A 19,410-nucleotide genomic window follows, 5' to 3' on the forward strand; every position below is an offset into this window, starting at 1 on the left:
CGTTGAATACAAAGTTAAGAGAATTCCAATGTACATATTTCTGTAATAAAGAACTGGAGACATTGCAACACTTCTTCTTTTACTGTAGTAAGGTGAGCACCTTTTGGAATGAGCTAAACACTCTCCTCAAATCGCAAAAGTTAATCTCTAAAAACTTCCATATCAAAGATATTTTATATGGGCTTTTTTCTGCGGATAATGTTGATGACAATATTCTAGTTAATTACATTATACTTGGGAGCAAATACCTTATTTCTCGCTCGAAATTAAGCCAACCGTTTCCCACTATTGCCCTGTCAATATCAAAATGCAAAACAACGCACCAGATCGAGCGTTTCATTGTGAGGAAAAAAAACAAACTCCACTTTCATAATAAAAAATGGCATCGATTTTTACCCATAATGGAGTATGAGCTATCACCTGCAACTCCCAACTTAAGCTAATACTGAAGTATTGTAATATGTCGATATGTGTGTAGTAGGTATAGTTTAGATGTGTAGTGTCGTTCGGATGTTCTGTGTTTATCATAGATAGGTAGGATAGTTTCCTCAGAAACGAAACATATCTATTTTGACTTCAGGGTGAACTATTTACACAGTGAGGTAGAGTGGTAACCAAAACAGAGTTTGTAATTGAAAATGTAAACATCATTCTATGAGATATAAAAACAAACTTATGAACATGTCGACCTAAAGTATTGCAAATCATAATGCTGACAAACAAAAAGCGAAGGAAGGGTTATAAATGTGAAGTTTTGACTAACTGAATGATTTTAAGTTAGATTAAAGCGATATATTGTTGAAAAATTCAAAGCTGTCTCTCTTCGTGTTAATGAGTAATGTAAACATTCTTTGCACTTGTGAGTCGTAGTAATAAATTGGGTTTTCCAGGAACCAGCTATTTTGAAGCTAGTACCAGTAAATGCCTAGGTTCACATGTAACACCAGTAATGGAAGATTCATGGAAAACGGAATTTGAAGTGATGTTATGCAGTGGCATTTGAAGGTAAAATAGGTAGACTTTATGCTTCGATGTATTTTGTCCATAAACAAGTATCTGACAGGTTCTTCTGGTTAATATTCCATTCAGAGAGTTTACGTCCACATTTCTATCTTTATTTCTCAAGTTTCAATACACAAAGCATAATAATAAATATGACAGACCAAGTGACCCACACTATTGTATTTCATCTTTTCTCCTGCCCTTACCATTCCGGAAACGAAAGACTACTTGTTTTTTTTTAAATCGTTTCTTGTTGATACTCCGTTCTTGTTTCATACCTAGTCCGCAGTCCGTGTTTTATACTTGGTCCGCCTTTAAAGCCCAGTCTGCAGTCCGCAGTTTTATTCTGACCGAAAAGCAGACATTTCAAGTTCCGAATTCCACTTCTTCAATTCGCCAATAGCATGAAAGCTGAAACTTCTTCATATGAAATATTTCGCATGTCGTTTTAAAGTCGTCATTTAGTTCTTTTTCTCAAATCCATGTCCATAATATGCATGACACTAAATGACACAAATCAGCCAGCGTTGAAGAAGCGAAGGTCGAAGCGAACCTGCAAAGGGACCGCCAAACATAAGCGACAAGAAAAATCACGTATTGTTAAAATACCAGAAAGGTTTGATTCATTCCATTAAACAGGCGTGAAACTACATGCATCCTGCTAATTAGACGATCTTTTGAAACATTTTCAAATGATGTCGTAATTTGCATGCGTCAAGCAAAAATTGAAACATTTACATTCCCATAGTGCAACTATATTATATTAACCTACTACCGCAGGAAAAATGACACTAATTCGGAAATTTAAGATCAATTACTCAAGGCATTCCATTCTGCATAGGGCAATGATCGATACCTTTTATTTTCTGGGTAAAGAAAACTTTCAAGCAAGTGGATGTTCGAATTGATTGCGAAGAACAGCCGTTTTGTAAATTTATTGCAACAGATTATTAATAGATCCTTCAAGAAAAGGAACCGCAGACCATGTGAAAATTTCGTCTAACTGATCTACCATACTCCCTCTTGACATCCGACTCACGTTTTCCAAGTACAACACACACAAGTGCGCCTCGCTTGTCCAATTTATTTCTCGAGAGATCAGTCAAGCAACAACCTCATTATTTGACTCGAAACTCAAAAGACTCAACTCGAGACTCAATTCGCGCAAATTTCGAGGATCAAGAATCGAGTCTCGAGTCGAGTTTCATGACTCTCAAGTGACTGTCAAGTTACCTTGAGCGGTACTGTACCACTGATATGGGAAAGTTAATCCGAAAACTTTATATCGGATGTTTTTTGTTCAAAACACTATTTTTCTGTGTTTTAGCCAATTATGTAACAGGAGAGATTTAGAAAATGAATTGTATTGTTTCACATTTTATATATTCGTATTACACCTTTCACTTTTTAACTTGATAATGGCGTAATGTACATGTGGCGCTGATACGTCGTTTTCTTTTTTAAATGTGTTTTAAAAATCTTTTAGCGTTTAACTTAATCAATTAATTCATTTTAGCCAATTGTAGGCAAAAAATATCTTTTGCAATGTTGGTGTAGAATGAGTGGTCATATGCATGAGTTTCAACAAAATGCTGTTTTCTTGTGTAGCCCACCTCCATTATGTGGAAGCATTCAAGCTGAAACTAATTTTGTTGCCCAACAAGGAGACCATGTAAGTTGTGATGACATAGCTCGTTTGAAGTTAAAACAATGTGACTTCATAATGGAATTGTTGCATCAATCAGTAGCTGTTGTTCTTAAATGAAATGATATCCTTTATTATATGAACACTAATGAAATACCAGGCGAGCTTTCGCACAGAAACATGATATCTTCACAGGCTGGTTAAATAAGAAATTGCCCCTTTTTTCTATGGACTACAGAAAATATCGAAGTGAAATGGTTTGGTATTTCATTTGGTGACCTTTATTTTATTTATTTATTTCAACACGGTATATTCATCAGTTATTAATTGACATGTAATTACATAATTAAACTAACTATACCTAACTAACAATAGCCAATCCTACATCTAATCCAAAACCGTAAAAACTGCGTTACATGAATGCCGTGTCTAAAAATACAAAAATTACTTAAGAGGATAAGATGAGTTGAGTAGATGACTAAAGTCTCTTAAAGATTCTGCCTGCCACAGATCAGAAGGTAAACTGTTCCAAAGTACCGCACCACTGTAACTAAAGCTGTTTTTCAAAAAGTTGGTGTGGGGCAATGGAACAGCAAGTTTGTTTACTGAGTCCCTCAATAGATATTCAGCTACATCAGAACGGTTAACAAACAGCTCACTTAGATACTCAGGTGTAAGACCATTTAAGGATTTAAATACCATAATAGCTTTCTGTATTTCACGCTGAGAACTTAATTTTCTCCACCCAAGTTTACAAAATAAATCTTCAACATCAGTGTCATAACTGGAAAAAGTTAAGATTCGGGCAGCGCGATTTTGTAGCTTATGCAATTTATTTGAAAGCGTTAAGTTGCAGTTTCCCCACACAACACTGCAATAGTCAAAGTGTGGCCTCACTAAGACATTGAAGTTTCAAAAGGGACAAAAGAGCGGATTTGTTTAAGAACGCCAACACCAGAGGCAACTTTTTTAATTGACTTCTCAATGTGAGAGCCCCAAGAGAGATTTTCATCTATATAGACACTTGAGGATTTAGCAGTAGATTCTTGATTAACAGGAACACCGCCAATGGTAAGATGCGGAGGTCTCGGTAAAGTATTAAATCGCTGCCTTGAGCCAATTAACATAAATTCAGTTTTAGTTGCATTCAATGTAAGTTTATTAGAGACAAGCCAATTATTGACTGACTCGAGATCTCGATTTAAAGTCTCGTCTATGGCAGTTATATCATTGCTTGAAAATGTTAGATGCGTATCATCTGCGTACATCCTAGGCTGCGAGCTTAACAAACAGTTCGATAAGTCATTAATATATATCAAGAACAATAATGGACCCAAAATTGTTCCCTGAGGTACACCGCAACTAAGAGGTAGCTTATCAGATAAGCAACCATTAATAAAGCATTTTTGCTGACAGTTATCCAGATATGACTTAAACCAATTTAGTGAATTCCCTTGAACACCATAGGAACTTAATTTAAATAACAGAATGTCATGATCAACCGTATCAAACGCCTTTTTAAGATCAAGAAAAACAACAGCATTTACATTTCCTTTATCAATATTATAAGCCCAATTATTAGTTGCATCAAGTAAAGCTGTGACCGTTGAGTGAAGAGATCGAAAACCTGATTGATGTGTGGCGATCATGTTATTATCAGAGAGGTAAGCATACAGTTGATCATAGATAATCCGTTCAAATACTTTAGCGACAACGGGGATGATTGAAATGGGACAATAATTATTCATATCCGCTCTTTCACCTTGTTTGAACAAGGGAATGACTTTGGAACACTTCCACTCTTCTGGGAAAACTCCAGTGATTATCGATAAATTAAAAATTTCGCAAAGTGAATGAGAAATCAAGTCAGTGCATTCCCTAAGGAGTCTTGCAGATATCATATCATATCATATCATATCATATGGTAATTGTCTTGTGTTGCAAAATCTTTTACTTGTCTTGCGGAGGGCCAAGCGACCACTCCACAAGACTGTAGGCTTAGCAACCACTCCTGCAGAGCATGTGCTCGGACCGAGAATCTTTTCCTCCGTGTAAAATCAGTCGTTAGTTGTGATACTCAATAAAGAAAAATCACGTTCACGACAACTTGTTGTTCTGTGCGCTCAGTCATGAAATATTTTTCAACATTCAAAGAGAAATTCTTCTTGTTGTGATCACATAATTGCATTTATGTGAGTTGCAGAGTTTCTTTTCTTAACTTTTTCCGAAATGTAGAAGTGATCCTCGCACTTAACTGGACAATTTAAGCAATTTTCTCTTATAAACACCTAAAAAATTCAGGCAGCCTAAACTGGATTCAAACCCATACCATCTGCGATGCTAGTGCAATGCTCTACAAACTGAGCTATGAAGCCACACAGTTGAGAGCAGGTCAATGGGCCTGTTGGAATTGTGTCGCGTGCGTGACAATAGTTAAGCCATTTTGATAATGTCGGTTTGAAGTGTTAAGTGATGTGTGAATTGAGAACTTGGGGTCAAATCGCTGTTGACAATACAATTACATTGGAAATCATGAGAATGTACACGACCAATCAGTATAGAGGGAGTTGTCTCAAAAAGGGAGCAGTCGAAAAGAGAAAAGAAGGAGAAAATCTTGTAATACGAGGGATCGATAAATCGTTTTTAAAAATTGTGACAGTGTTGGATAACTTTGGAGGCATTCCCAACACAAGTGGCACCTCCGATGGGACAAGTGGACGAAGTGTCGCTCAAAGAAGAGCAAGGATCCGCGACAATTCTTGGGATTCACACAAGCTAAAGGGGTTTGTGTATATCGTGGCTCAAACAAGAGCAGGCATCTGTTATCTGGGATCTGTGTATTACGGACTTTAAACCAAACAGTATCGGTGAGCCAAATTGTGAGAGCAAAAGAAAGCAATGGAAAAGCAATTGCAGGAACTAGAGGGGAAGCTTCGAACTCTAGAGTTCACCCGTAAAAAGACCGCGGAATTGATGACATTGAATAACATCGATGCAATCTCCAGACACGAGGACTCAATCAGGTCCAAAATAAAGGCCATTCATACGTTAAAGGAATTCATCATAGAAGTTGTAACAGAATGGTCCCAACAGATTGAAGGAAGCCTAAACGCGGCAGACGAAGAAGCTTTATCGGTACGAAATTTAATAGCGAAAATCGAGAAAGAAAATTGGGCAGCAGCGAAGGTAGAATCTGATAAACAGGAAATGGCCTCTAATGAGGCAAAACACGAGGAAAAACTAAAGCAAGAACGAGAACTCTTGGAGCAACAGCTGAAATATCTCAAGACAAAGGAAACTAGCCATCAAGTTCAAACTACCAAAGCTGCCGCCAAGCTGCCAAAGCTTTCAATCACTTAGTTTGACGGGTTATTCGAAAACTGGCTTCCTTTCTGGAACAAGTTTGAAGCGGAAATCGACTCTGCAACTCTAACGCCTGTCACAAAGTTCCCGTATTTGAATGAGCTCGTGAAACCGAAAGTAAGGGCTGACATCGACGCATTGCCGCTAAACAGCGAAGGCTATGAGAGAGCGAAGAGCATACTCAAGGGAGAATACGGCAAAACCATTGAAATTATCAACGCCTATGTCCGTAATATTTTGGAGCTCCCTGTCGTGACAAGCCCCGATCCGAAGAGGGTGAACGTCTTTTACAAGACTCTATTGCACAACGTACAATTGCTGGAAACTCTGGGCAAACTAGAGCGAGTGAATGGGATGGCAAGGAGCTTTCTCGACAAACTTAAAGGGATTAAAACTGATTTAGTCAGGTGAAACAGGGTGGCAAGACTGGGATTTACCTCGTCTAGTTCTGGCTCTAAAGAAATGGAGAGATATCAATTCAGTGGGAGAAAATGGCAGCAACGTTCCCAAAGGCAAGTCTCGCCTCTACCACGCAGACGAACGAAAACCAGGCACGTGTGTCTACTGTGAGAGAGGAGATCATGTTTCATCTGCTTGCACTCACTTGACAACCTTAGACGAGAGGAAGAGATTTCTGGCGCAAAAGGGAATGTGCTTTAATTACACCGGAACTAAGCACTGTGCGGCCGATTGCAGGAGTAAGTTAAGATGCCAGAAATGTGGAAAAAGACACCATACATCTATCTGCACCCAGGGGGATCAACTTTTGACTGCAACGGCTACCGGTAACAAAAAACGCGTAGTTTTCCCGATTGTCAAAGTAAAAGTGGAGGGAATTCTGTGTTGGGCACTCCTCGACGCTGGCGCCTCAGCAGCACTTTTGGACAAGATTCCTAAGCGCACACGTACCCGAGAAGTTCGACGGATCGAAATGATGCTTGGGTCTACAACACGGCAAGTGGAACTTTTGTCAATTACGGTACAAGCAGTAGATGGCGGCATAAAGTTAAAGGTTGATGTCACCAAAGTGGATCGAAAGGAGTTACTTGTAGTTGACAATCCAAATTACAAGAAGATCATTGAATTGTACGCTCACCTCCGCATGGGCCTGACCGAAGAGTATGGACAAATCATTGAGCAACAGAAGTTGGATGGGATAGTTGAAGAAGCGAATGAATCGCCTGACATTCCTCGCCTGTCGTGCGAATAGGAGCCGAATCAACGAAGTTACGTGTGGTTTATGACGCATCAGCTCGGTCCAACCCACAAGCACCCAGTCTGAATGACTGTTTATACGCCGGACCGCCTCTTCAGAACCGTCTGTGGAATGTGTTGGTGCGCATGCACTTTCACCCAGTGCTCATCACGGGACCTCAAGCAAGCCTTCCTCCAGGTTCGCATCAAGAAACAAGAAAGAGACGCGCTTCGGTTTCACTGGAAAGCAAATGAACACTCGGAAGTAGAAACTCTAAGATTCACGCGAGCGTTGTTCGGTCTAGTGCCGTCGCCCTTCCTGCTGGGGGGAGTGATCGAGAGTTGCCTCGAATCCTGGGAACCGTGAAGGCCACAGCTAATTGCTGAACTGTGCTAGAGTCTCTTATGTGGATGATCTCATCAGTGGAAAACGGATGGTGAAAGAGACGGAGCAGCTGAAACAGGGGGTAATTGAGGTGTTCGAAAATTCAAAGTTCACACTCCATAAGTGGCATTCCAATGCAGCTGAATTAGAAGAGAACTGAACCAAAGTGGAAGATGAAGAATCGTTTGCCAAGCAGCAAGTCAGACAACCGGGTGGAAGAGACGGCAGCCTCCTTGGACTTTCTTGGGACAAAAGGAAAGATGAGATCAGCGTAGCTGTGCCACAAGAAAATGTAATCACGTCTAAGAGAGGAATCTTCCGCAAGCTCGTGAAGATCTACGACCCATTGGGCCTTGCAGCACCCTTAACTCTGAAAGGGAAGCTAATTTACCGAGATGCATGCAAAGCAAAACTAGCGTGGGATGCACCGCTGCCCTCACCACTGGCTAGTCGATGGTCGTGCCTAGAGAGAGAGCTACCACCAAAGGTGACAACACCAAGAGCCTTGACACTTCACCGAGAAGGGATAGAGGAAATCGAGCTTCACGCCTTTGGTGATGCAAGCATAAATGGCGTGTCCGTGACCGTACATGCAGTGGTGAAGCAGAGATTGGTTGCAGCGAAAGCACGACTAGCCAAACAAGGGCTCACGATACCACGCTTAGAGCTTGTGTCCGCCCATATGGCGACGAACCTGATCAACAATGTACGCTGTGCACTTGAAAGATTTCCTGTGAAACAATCATTTGGATGGCTGAACAGTACAGTTGTGCTCCATTGGGTCAAAGGAGGTGGAGAATACAAACAATTCGTTATGAACCAAGTAAGGAAAATACAAGCCCACCCCGAGATTACTTGGCGCCACATTCCCACGCAGGAGAATCCCGCCGATCTGGAGAGTCGAGGAGGACAAGTGACTGACAACCCGTTGTGGTGGCAAGGGCCGCAGTGGCTCACAAGGAAAGAGGAGTGGCCACCAGATCTTGTGACAAGTGCTTCTCTGGAGACAATGGCAGAAGCCAAAGCAACCCGTGAAATCTTTGCTGTGGCATTAGCAGCAACTGCAACTGACTAACTAGATGCTCTACTTGACAAGTTCTGCTACTGGAAAGCTATCAGGGTGTGCGCATGGATCAAGCGGTTCCTTTTCAACGTCCGCATGAGGAAAACCAGCAGAATGACTGGACCTTTGACTACGCAAGAACTGAATCTTGTTAAACTGTTCTGGGAGAAGAGAGTGCAGGACAGAGCCAGAGAAAGCAAGCGTTATCAAGAGGACCGGCTGCAACTTAACTGCAGCCTAACTCAGATGGTGTACTGGAGTGCCGAGGCAGGATACAGGGCCACTATCCAGTGTACCTACCAGACAGCCAACATTACACAAAGAAGCTGGTTGAACATGCCCACCTAAGCACACTCCATGGGGGAATAGGTCTCACCATGGCGAAATTACGAGAGCGCTATTGGGTACCGCATCTGAGGAAACTAGCCAAACGTATCACCAAGACATGCCACGGATGTCGAAGGTTTCAAGCCAAGGCCTACTCAAGCCCTCCACCAGGCAACCTTCCAAGAGAGCGAACTGAGGGAGAAACCCCGTTCCAGGTCATTGGAGTTGATTATGCAGGCCCTCTAAAGTACCGTGTGAAAGCAAAGATGGAAGGGAAGGCAAATATATTATTGTACTCCTGTAGTTTGACTGTGCCTTACACCTGGATCTGTTGCCCAGTCTAGAAACCAAAGAGTTCCTGAGGAGTTTCAAACGCTTTATCGCTCGACGTGGCCGACCTAAAACAGTGTACTCTGACAACGGAAAGTCCTTCATTGGGGCGGCGAAATGGATCAGCAAAGTAATGAGTGATGAGAAATTCCCTGACTTTCTGGCGGTTCGGCAGATAAAGTGGAAATTCAACCTCAGCCGCGCGCCCTGGTGGAGTGGCCAATTCGAAAGAACGGTTGGGCTGGCCAAATCAGCTCTCAACAAGACTGTTGGAAACAGTCTCCTCACCTGGGCTGAGCTAGAAGAAATCCTATTGGATGTGGAAGTTGCGCTCAATAACAGGCCCTTGTCTTATGCTGATGATGACGTTCAGCTTCCACTCGTCATGCCAAGTTCTCTCATGTTCACCCAACCGAACACACTGCCACAGCTTCAGCCTCATCATAGCGAGGACTGTGACCTCCGTAAGACAGCCAGATATCTGAAGCGATGCAAGGATGCTTTATGGTCCCGCTGAACATGAGAGTATTTGCGTGGGCTTAGAGAAAGACACAAACTTAAACACAAGAGTGGACACGTTCACGTGGCCAGGGGGGATGTGGTCATCATAAAGTCTGAAGAAAAGAAAAGAGGCCAATGGAAGTTGGGCATCATAGAAGAGCTCATCACTGGACATGATGGAGTAGTGAGAGGGGCCAAGCTAAGAGCGGGCAAGTCAATCCTAGAGAGGCCAGTACAGCTTTTGTATCCTCTGAAGCTGTCCAGTGAGAGACCACCTGGGGGACCTAACGTTGATCTCGATCCAAGGGCGCCGGCCTTCAGGTCAAGGCGTAATGCTACGGCTGTGGCCAGAACACGTATACATGACCTTGCTCAGGATGAGCAGTGACCTAAAACAACGCTAACTGCAGCAGGCGGAACAATGAGCATTATTGTTTAGTCTAACACAAGAGCTAGACTTATAAGAGCTGAGAACTATATCGAGACTTTGTTTATTTCCGTGATTAAAAGTGATTAAGATTTGGTGATTGACATATATCTCTTTCGGAGATATATGGGGGCAGGGTGTCGGAATTGTGTTGGTTGCGTGACAATAGGTAAGCCATTTTGATAATGTCGGTTTGAAGTGTTAAGTGATGTGTGAATTGAGAACTTGTGGTCAAATCGTTGTTGACAATACTATTACATCGGAAATCATGAGAATGTACACGACCAATCAGTATAGAGGGAGTTGTCTCAAAAAGGGAGCGGTTGAAAAGAGAAAAGAAGGAGAAAATCTTGTAATACAAGGGATAAATAAATTGTTTTTAAAAATTGTGACAGTGTTGGATAACTTTGGAGGCATTCCCAACAGGCCATTTCCAAGTTGCTATTTGTCTCTGTTTCGAATTTAGAAATGAGTTTGATTTGCATATAAATACGCAACTCATTTCTATTTGAATGGTTGTGCACCAGGACTCACTTTGAAATTGAGATATTCAGCAACTCCGAAATGGGCTTCTTTTGCTGGGCTCATTTGTTCCTGTGAAAGGACACAATAAATCCCGCACTTCAAATGTATACATTTCTTTCATTTATTACCTTTTTCCAGAAGCCTTTCAAGCAGAGAGTAGGAAACAAACCTGCGCTCTCAGCCAATTGGGCCATAGTTACCATAAATAATTTCATTAAAGCCTGCTAGCAAACCAAAGAAAGAAACTAAAGGTACTTTGCAGTCAGAGTTTCTTTACCAGTTAAAAAATATGACATGAAAAAGACCAAGGTGCCTTAAATGGACTTTCTCTTATGTCAGAATGAGTCAAATGAAGATGTAATCGCCCAGTGCGGTAACAGAGTTTTGATACACACCAAATCTAAAGCTTCACTTGAAGGGAGTTGTTTTTATGAGCAAACCTTCGTTAGTGGCTTTGAAGTGTTGTGCCTTTGGATGACGTGGAAGAATGACTACTAATCATTGAAGGGTGATGCCAAAACCATAAAAAGAGATCTTGTTGTATCCTCACACTGAGACAGCTGTTACACGACTGGAGCACGTCAAACGGAATGCAGGTCGTTTTGCATGCAATGATCATGAATTTAGGCTAAGTAGTTTTTCTTTTTTCAAAGAACAATCAGAGTGTGGAAATCCCTGCCTCAGGAAGTAGTGTCTGTCAAGACTTACCTGCCCTTAAAGTGGTACTATGACGAAAATCGCATCTTTCCTATCTAAGCCATTTTGAAACATAAACAAGTAGTCTGCGTGAGAAGAAAAATGCTGTTTATTTTTTTCAAATATCTCTTTTCGTTCCAGAGATATTCGAGTTTTTAAAATATGCAAATTAGCCAAGTGATGACATCATACACTCAACCAAATTTTGTTCAAATATGATGAAAAGAGATATCAGCCAATTTGTATCAGAAATTTTTGATTTTTGGCAGTAAGATTCTATTAAATGTAACCACAATATGAGCTTAACAATTCTGTTACCATGGCATCATACTGGGTTCCAGACCTCCCTCATATTATGAGCTTTTCTGGCCACCTTTGGCGTTCCATTTGATATTTGCTGACAGCACTTCATATGCATGATCTAGCAAGCATATAAATATGTTAGCATGACTTTGTGGCCTTGTTTAACATTTTTCAAGCTGAAAATCACTAACATATTAGAAATCAAGTGGGTGGGGACTGGAAAAGAGTGAGTTGCCATGGGAACATAATTTTTTATAGCCATCGGTGTGTTTCCTGTAGAACTATTAGATTACCAAATTTCAATGGTCTGCGCTGAAAATTGGCCAAGGTAGCTCTATTTATATACTCAATATAATATTGGGTTAGTGTATGACATCATCAGTCATCTCATTTGCATATTTTACCCATTTTTCAAACTTAAATATCTCCGGAACTAATGAAGATATTTGCAAACGGTAAATGGCGTTTTTGTTCTTTCATGGAATTCTATGTGATACACTCAAAAAATCAAGGGTTAAAAATTGATCATAGTACCACTTTAAGCAGTCCACCCTTCCTGCTATTAGGTCCCCTTAAGTTGCCTTGTAAGCTGAACAGGATTTAAAACGCTGCAGGCCTCACTGTCCAGTTGTTAGTGAAAATTGCATATTGGAAATAACTATTATAAGTTCTAAGTTGTAAAGGGGCAGCAAAGGTCAATGAGCGAGAACTTAAGTAAAAAGTCTTTGGTATTGATTATCAAGAGCCGTCTTCTCCAAGACAGAGGAGGAGTGCATGAGGCTAAATGAGGAGTTATTCATCGCCAGTCAAGCCAATGGAACAATATCAGAGGTCGCCCCAAAGTACAGTATTCTGAATACCTACCCTCAGAAGTGGTTACCTGTTGAAGCTGCTTTCAGACAACAATGAATCGGTGATGGTTATCTCATGCGGACGCAGAATTGGCCATAGGCAGAGATGAGGCATTAATAAACTTGATGAAGGCCTGACTTTGAGGAGATTGTGGCACCAGTAATTTTTAACAGTGCCGTGTATGTAGCGCGAAGAAAGCGTTGATTAAATTCTGTGCGAACCGTTCAAGGGAGAGTGCATTGCGTTGATAGAGGATTGAAAGATTGCACCATTACAGGCCTCAAAAGATAAACTAATTTACAATTCAACAAGGACTGATTTTAAAGCAATGAACTCGGCTCTTTGGTGATGGACTATCATGATCTAAAAGATCAAATGATGGTGTTTCTGAAGGTTAAATGTGGCCTTAAGGTATTGTCTTGTGAGCTGTCTGGAGATATGGATGAAGCTATCCCCATTGCACCATAGTGTCCATTTAAAGTTAACGACGATAGAAGCCAGTGGGATAGATGCAGTGATAATAAATTAATCAACGTTTTTGTGCTGGACACGAATAGAGAACTCCAGGCTAAAAGAGCTGCAAGATTATCAGGCATGTGTGGTAAGAAGCAGGGAGTGGCGAAATAAGTATTCTTCGTTACCTTGTGCTGAGTGCACGCGCATTGACAGGGCTCGAAATTGCGACCAATACGGTCGCATTTGCGACTAAATTTTTCCCTTTGCGACTAAAATATCTGGAGAAGTCGCAAATTTGCGACTTGTTGTCACCTTCGTTCTTTCGAAACAAAAGGGTTAGCAGTTGCCACTTTGCTGCTACTTTTGCTAAAATAAACAAACAAATAAATAAATGACAAAATTATTTTGTTTCTTGCTGTGAATTTTTTCTGAAGGTAGCGTAATTGTATAGTAATTTAGCTGCGATGTTACGTGCACAGCTCCATTCCTTCGATCATTCGCCATTTTCAGCGGTTTCTTTACAAACAAGTACTGCAGGCTCATATTTTTCTGCTAAACCGCTGACAACACAATGCAGCGCGGCGATTTTGCGACTAAAATTTGCGAAATTGCGACTAAATTTTCGTATCTTATCGCAAAATGCGACTGGATTTTTTCGTTAATTTCGAGCCCTGATTGACTCTTAGGATCAAGAATCAGTTTACCAAGGAAAATGATCAAGACAAAGAATTTTTCCCAAAATTTTTATAATTAAGGTTAGAAGTGGCAATGAGAGTGGGGAGTTTACGTTTTATTATTATTGATTTATTTTATTGCCTTTGTACAATTATTTTAGCTCTTAATACAAATTGATTACAGCATATACTTGACACTTGTTGCCCATAGCTTTGCTAACAATGGTGATAACGATAATTGCTTTTCTTTTTTTAAGGTTGCTGCTCGTGTTCGTACTCCTGATGGCGAGGAACAGTTGATTTTGGCAGAAATTGTTTCGTTCAATCCTTCCTCGAACAAGTATCCTTTTGCATTTCCATTTTTAGAATTAGAGAAGAGACCAAATCGTTATGCGAACTAGCATGAAATGAAGGCTTAGAGGATACCCTTGGTATAATGAGAAGTCGGGATGAAGGCAAGTTTTGCAAAACATCAGTCGGAACAAGCAAAAAGTAAACTTTTGCCGTTTAAATTTTTTTGTGTGATTTTTTTCCTCCCGTTCCGACTAACTGACCTTTGGTATCCCAGGATGACTTAACTACCAACCCGGAGATAGGCATGTACGCCTGTTGGTCATTCTGTTTCTGTGGACCAATCGCAGTATCCGGAGAAAAACAAGGGACCGAACCCTCCAACTTAACCTACAGTCCCCGGGAAACATTTTCGGAAGGCGCATTCTCTGCGTCCATCCTTGCTGCGCAAACGGATGTTTGACCATCTACACACACAAAAAAACAAATAATTTGACTATGGCGATGATGACCATCTGTACAGGTTATACAAACGTGCTTCAATCGTTATCAGGAGAGTGAACCTCACATGTACAATTGAGACATGTGTGATACAGCTCCTTAGTTAACATACTATTCTGTGTTTTCATGGAATCAATTGATTGATCAATCAACCGATCAGTGGTTTCTTGTGAAGCGGTTTTTATATCAAAATTAACTTGTCAATTTTCTTCTTTCTTTGTTCAAAACTTTGTACGTCGACTTTGTGCAAAGAATTTTTGCATAAACAACGTTAACGTTTGTGCAAACAATGATCACACTTAGTACGAACAACACCTAGTTTGTACGAACAACGTCAACTTTGTGCAAACAACGTCCACGCTTGTGCGAGCAGCGATTTGCCCATGAAGATACGAGAAATTATCGATTGACATGCGTGGGAAGACCGCTAATAGGCATTATTTAGGACACAAAACCAAAATAACGACTCAAAGTCAAAGAGGCCACGTATTGGGGGTTTTCATCTGACGTAACGGTGGCTATGTTGGTGTACAGGACAATGCTGTAAAATGTCTTTTGGGAATCTGACTCTTGTCAAGGCAAGTATGGTTTACTCTTAAGAACCTCAACTTTCTCGCTCTGAGGAGAGGACAACGTGGGAGAAACCACCCAGGGCGTCCAAACGATAGACCCATCAATGTTATTACTTGCGTAGAGCATCAGCAAAAACTTCCAAGAGAAACGGCGTGGAGCAAACCAAAGTAACTTATTAAATATTCCAGTTGACACCTTTGCAGCTAAGACAACCTCTCATGGAACCTTGCATTGAACAATCCATGGAAATAATTGTCAGAAATCAAAAGTAACCGTGGCACACTTGAACGTATGATCGCTGAAGACAAGAGAGCATTTGGTTCAAGTGAGGAATTTAATGGGTAAAGAAATACGCAATCTTAGCAATTTCAGAATCTTGGCTGAATTCAAGTGTAAGGAATGCTGAGGTCATAATTGACGGATACAGTTTGTCAAGACGGGACAAGCCGAGAAACATAAAGAATGAGTTTGGCGGTGGGGTGTGTGCGTACATGCGCAAGACCTTGAAGTCTAAAGTAAGTTTTCACCAATTATGGATGCAAGTTCAGCACGAAACGCTCAAGTTATTCTTGTTGTGCGTCACTTGCAAGCCTCCTGATTGTAATGTTGCCTGCTTTGAAGACTTCAGGGACCTATTCTAGTGGTCGGAGATCTCAACTTTGATGTGCTCGTTAGTTCTTCTAAATCAAGAACATGAAACAACTTGTGTACAAGTCTCAATATGAAGGAGCTTATTATTCAGCCCACAAGAGAGACAGGAACATCTAAAACTCTGATTGATGTCATTTTTACTTCAAATCCATCAATAATTGTGGATAGCGGTGTAGTGGAGACCCACATCAGTGATCACTATTTAGTTTTTGCTGTGTTAAATCTAAGGATACCCAAGCCACCGGCTGCCTACGCTGTCGCTAGGAGCTATAAGTACTACGGGCCTCAGAGCTTTTTGTGGGACCTATACAAGATCCCTTGGTAGGAAAACACTCTGTCTAACTATGTAAATGAGAAACTGCTCCATTTCAGTAAAGCCTTCCTCCGGGTTCTGGATAATCATGCACCTATTAAGAAAATTAAAATCAAACATCGGAGATGTCCATTTATAAATGAAGAGATCAAAGAGAAAATGGCAAAAAGAGATCAAGCTCATAAAATCACGCGAGAGATGGGTGCTCTTGTCGATTGGCAGTATTATCGGGACTGTCGTAATGATGTTAAGAGGGTGTTACGCGAGGTGGAGAGGGAGTATGTCCAGAATGAGGTAAAAAAGAATCAGAGCACTAGTGAACGGTGGAAGGTGATACGGAATTGCATACCAACTGGGAGAAGTGGCGCCCAGATTATTCTAGGGACATGCAAGAACTTGCGACGGAATTGAATGAATTCTTTGCGGAGGTGGGAGTATGTGCCGCAGAAGAATCCAAAAGGCTGGCATCAGTCAATGATCTACCTACTTTAGATCAGGAACTCCCTGCCAGTTTTATATCCGAAGAAGACGAGTTTCAATTTCGAGCTGCCACCATCTGTGCCTAAGGTAAAGTTGTTAGAGTGCTATGTTGATGACTCACAGTTATACCTCTCATTTCCTGTACGCGATGCCACCTTAGCTGCAGATCAGCTGACAGAAGATCTTCGGAACATAGCCGCTTGGTGTTGCAAGAACCGTCTACTCATTAACCCCGACAAGACAAAACTTTTGGTTCTGGGGACTCCATAGATGCTGACGAAGATACCAAATGATCTAAGCATTGCACTGCTCAGCAAGGAGACTAGACCTTAGAAGTCTGCGAAAAAACCTGGGAGTTACAATGGACTAATCTAACGTATGAGGAACATGTAAGTCAAGTAACCTCCAAATGTATAGGTAGCCTTTGTCAAATCGATTGGTCGCTATAATCAATTCTCTCGTATTCAGTCAATTATTGTATTGTTCATCAGTATGGGCTAATACCACCAAGAAAAACATTGAGCTATTACAAGCAGTGCAGAACTTTGCAGCCTGGATAGTTGTCTGGAACGAGGAAATTTGATCATGTTACACCTATTCTTAAACAGTTACAGTGGCTGCCAATTATTAAACAACTTGTGGTTAGGGATGCTACCATGGTTTATAAATGCTTAAATGGACTTGCACCTCCATATCTTTGTCAGAAGTTAAAACCAGATCGGAAGTGCACAACTGCAATAGTAGGAATAGGGGCTGCCTACATATACCACTCTGTAGGATGGCTGTAGGTCGGTGCGCATTTACCTTCAGAGGCCAAAGGCTGTGGAATAGTCTCCCAGATGAGAGACCACATGAAGCTGAAGAGACCACATAAGTACCCCTTCAATATCTACTCTTCGCTAACCTCACTTTGAAGCAAAAATTGTTTTGAATGTGTTCATGCTAACGAGGCTAGTGAGGAGGATTAGCATAAAGATAACAGAATAATTACTAAGCCGCCATTTACAAATACGGTCTATACACCACTCCTGATTATGATATGCCATTGAGCATAGTATCTCAAGGGTGACACCATACCTACTGCCTTGAAACTGTTCTTTTAAATAACCTTACCCACTTTACATTGCACGCCCACATTACTTCAGTCGCCATTTTCAAGGCCCCCGAAACTCTGAATTCTATGACTTTGTAAAGCAGTCTGTTTCCATCCAACATCAAATGGGCTATATAATTCTGTTTTCCATTGAAAATAAGCCATGTTTAATAGAATTTGAGTTTCTAATAAACGTGTTCTTCACAACATGTTATCGAGTGGAAACAGAATCATTGTTGAACCATCGACTTTTTGAATGGCAGCAAAGAGTACCGAAATTGGGAATTCCTCGATTAATGGCTGGAATGCTCAAAATTAATGTACTATCATTTCTGGAAAATGAAGAATCACTTCTTGGATTACATTGTAAGGAATCACGAACAGCAAATCCACCATCGGATCGATAATTCTGTTCAAATATGTCAAATATTCCATTCGGTTGTGCGTGTCTTCCGCACAGGCTGCTGGCACTGAACAAAGAGGTAGGGCAAATCTTCGGCAAAGATTTGAATGCTGATGTCTATCACAATCAGTAAAAAGCCTGTTGCATTTTCTCGCTGATAATTAAAACTGCGTTTTGTGGAAGCAAGCTTGTGTGTGACATTTTTATTCTTGGTCTGGAAAAGTTGAAAACTATAGAGGCTTATAGAGGTCAGAAAATCAGCTTGTGTTTATTTACAGGAAGAAGAAATTGTTGTTGGATTCAACACCCTACAAGGTAAACTTGAAAAAGAAGAAATTCTAGAAAAGTAGAGTAAGAGCATTTCATCTAATGCTACAATTGTGTATTGCGTGCACCACACTGAAACTGTCTTTAGTTTATTTTATACTCGCTTATCGCTAACTGCTTGCATGAAGCTTATTTACCAAGTACCGCATTAGCAGCGGATTAAACTATCTCGCCTTGTTTTTTCCATTGTGAACTGCTAGGGTATAAAATAAATATGGGTTGCCTGCTTATTAATTAATAAACACCCCGCGAGCAGAGCCTCCTTTTGATCTTTTTCTTGAGGAGAAAAAGAGGCTCTGTCTAAATTGTGTCAACCCTTCAAAGCCACGGCAGCCCGAACTTCTAGACTACTCAATATTGTTTTCTTTCGTCAAACTCGTTTTTTTTAGTGCAAGCATCCGTTTAGTGATAAAACCGATCTTTATAATTGAGCCCACTATACCATGAAAAACCAAGATGGCAGCGAGATCTGGCATATTATGCTTGGGTTCGAGACTGTATCCTGGCAACATGTAGCGCCTACTCAATCAAGATCTTACTCGATTCATGCAGTCTTTCTCTTAAAAATACGCATCCACTTTAAATAACGCAAGTAAGGGAATTGCCACGTTTCTTTGGAAATACTCTCTAGGAGTTTGGGCCTCAGCATTGGAGCGATGCCGTTGTCTTGATGTCAATCGGGGCATTTCGTCAGCAGTACCCACCTTTTCAGCCATTGAAACGCTTTGATTGTAAATACGGGAAACATTTGTGCCACAATCTTCCCTTTCCTTTTGGTAGAAACTTCCAACTTCTGTAATCATGTCATGGGCCTCCACAATGTCAACAGTTGTTCTCTGAAGCTTAACAGTGATTCCAGCCAGGTGAGCCAAATAGTGGTACATTGTCATAAATACGACAATGAACTCGAAGGACGTAATGCTTGCCAAAATTTGTTGAGCTTCATTGGGATTCGCTGGATCCCAGTCAGCATACTTGGGAAGGTGGCGTTGAAACCAATTATCTCGAGAGCCTCTACGATGAAAACAAAAGCTT

General features: G+C 40.9%; 1 protein-coding gene across 2 annotated transcripts in view; it reads left to right on the top strand.

Annotated features, from left to right (window-relative positions):
- The window catches only part of LOC138045695 (SAGA-associated factor 29-like), a 74,298-nt gene that overhangs the window by 32,653 nt on the left and 22,235 nt on the right, over positions 1-19,410 (top strand). For both annotated transcript variants that reach the window (XM_068892281.1, XM_068892282.1), the window contains exons 7-8: positions 2,611-2,674; positions 14,001-14,083. In XM_068892281.1, coding sequence (XP_068748382.1) covers positions 2,611-2,674; positions 14,001-14,083 — 147 coding nt within the window. The remainder of the gene's footprint in view (positions 1-2,610; positions 2,675-14,000; positions 14,084-19,410) is intronic.

This window comes from Montipora capricornis, chromosome 4 (genome assembly GCF_036669925.1).
Source record: "Montipora capricornis isolate CH-2021 chromosome 4, ASM3666992v2, whole genome shotgun sequence".
Taxonomy (NCBI): Eukaryota; Metazoa; Cnidaria; class Anthozoa; order Scleractinia; family Acroporidae; genus Montipora; species Montipora capricornis.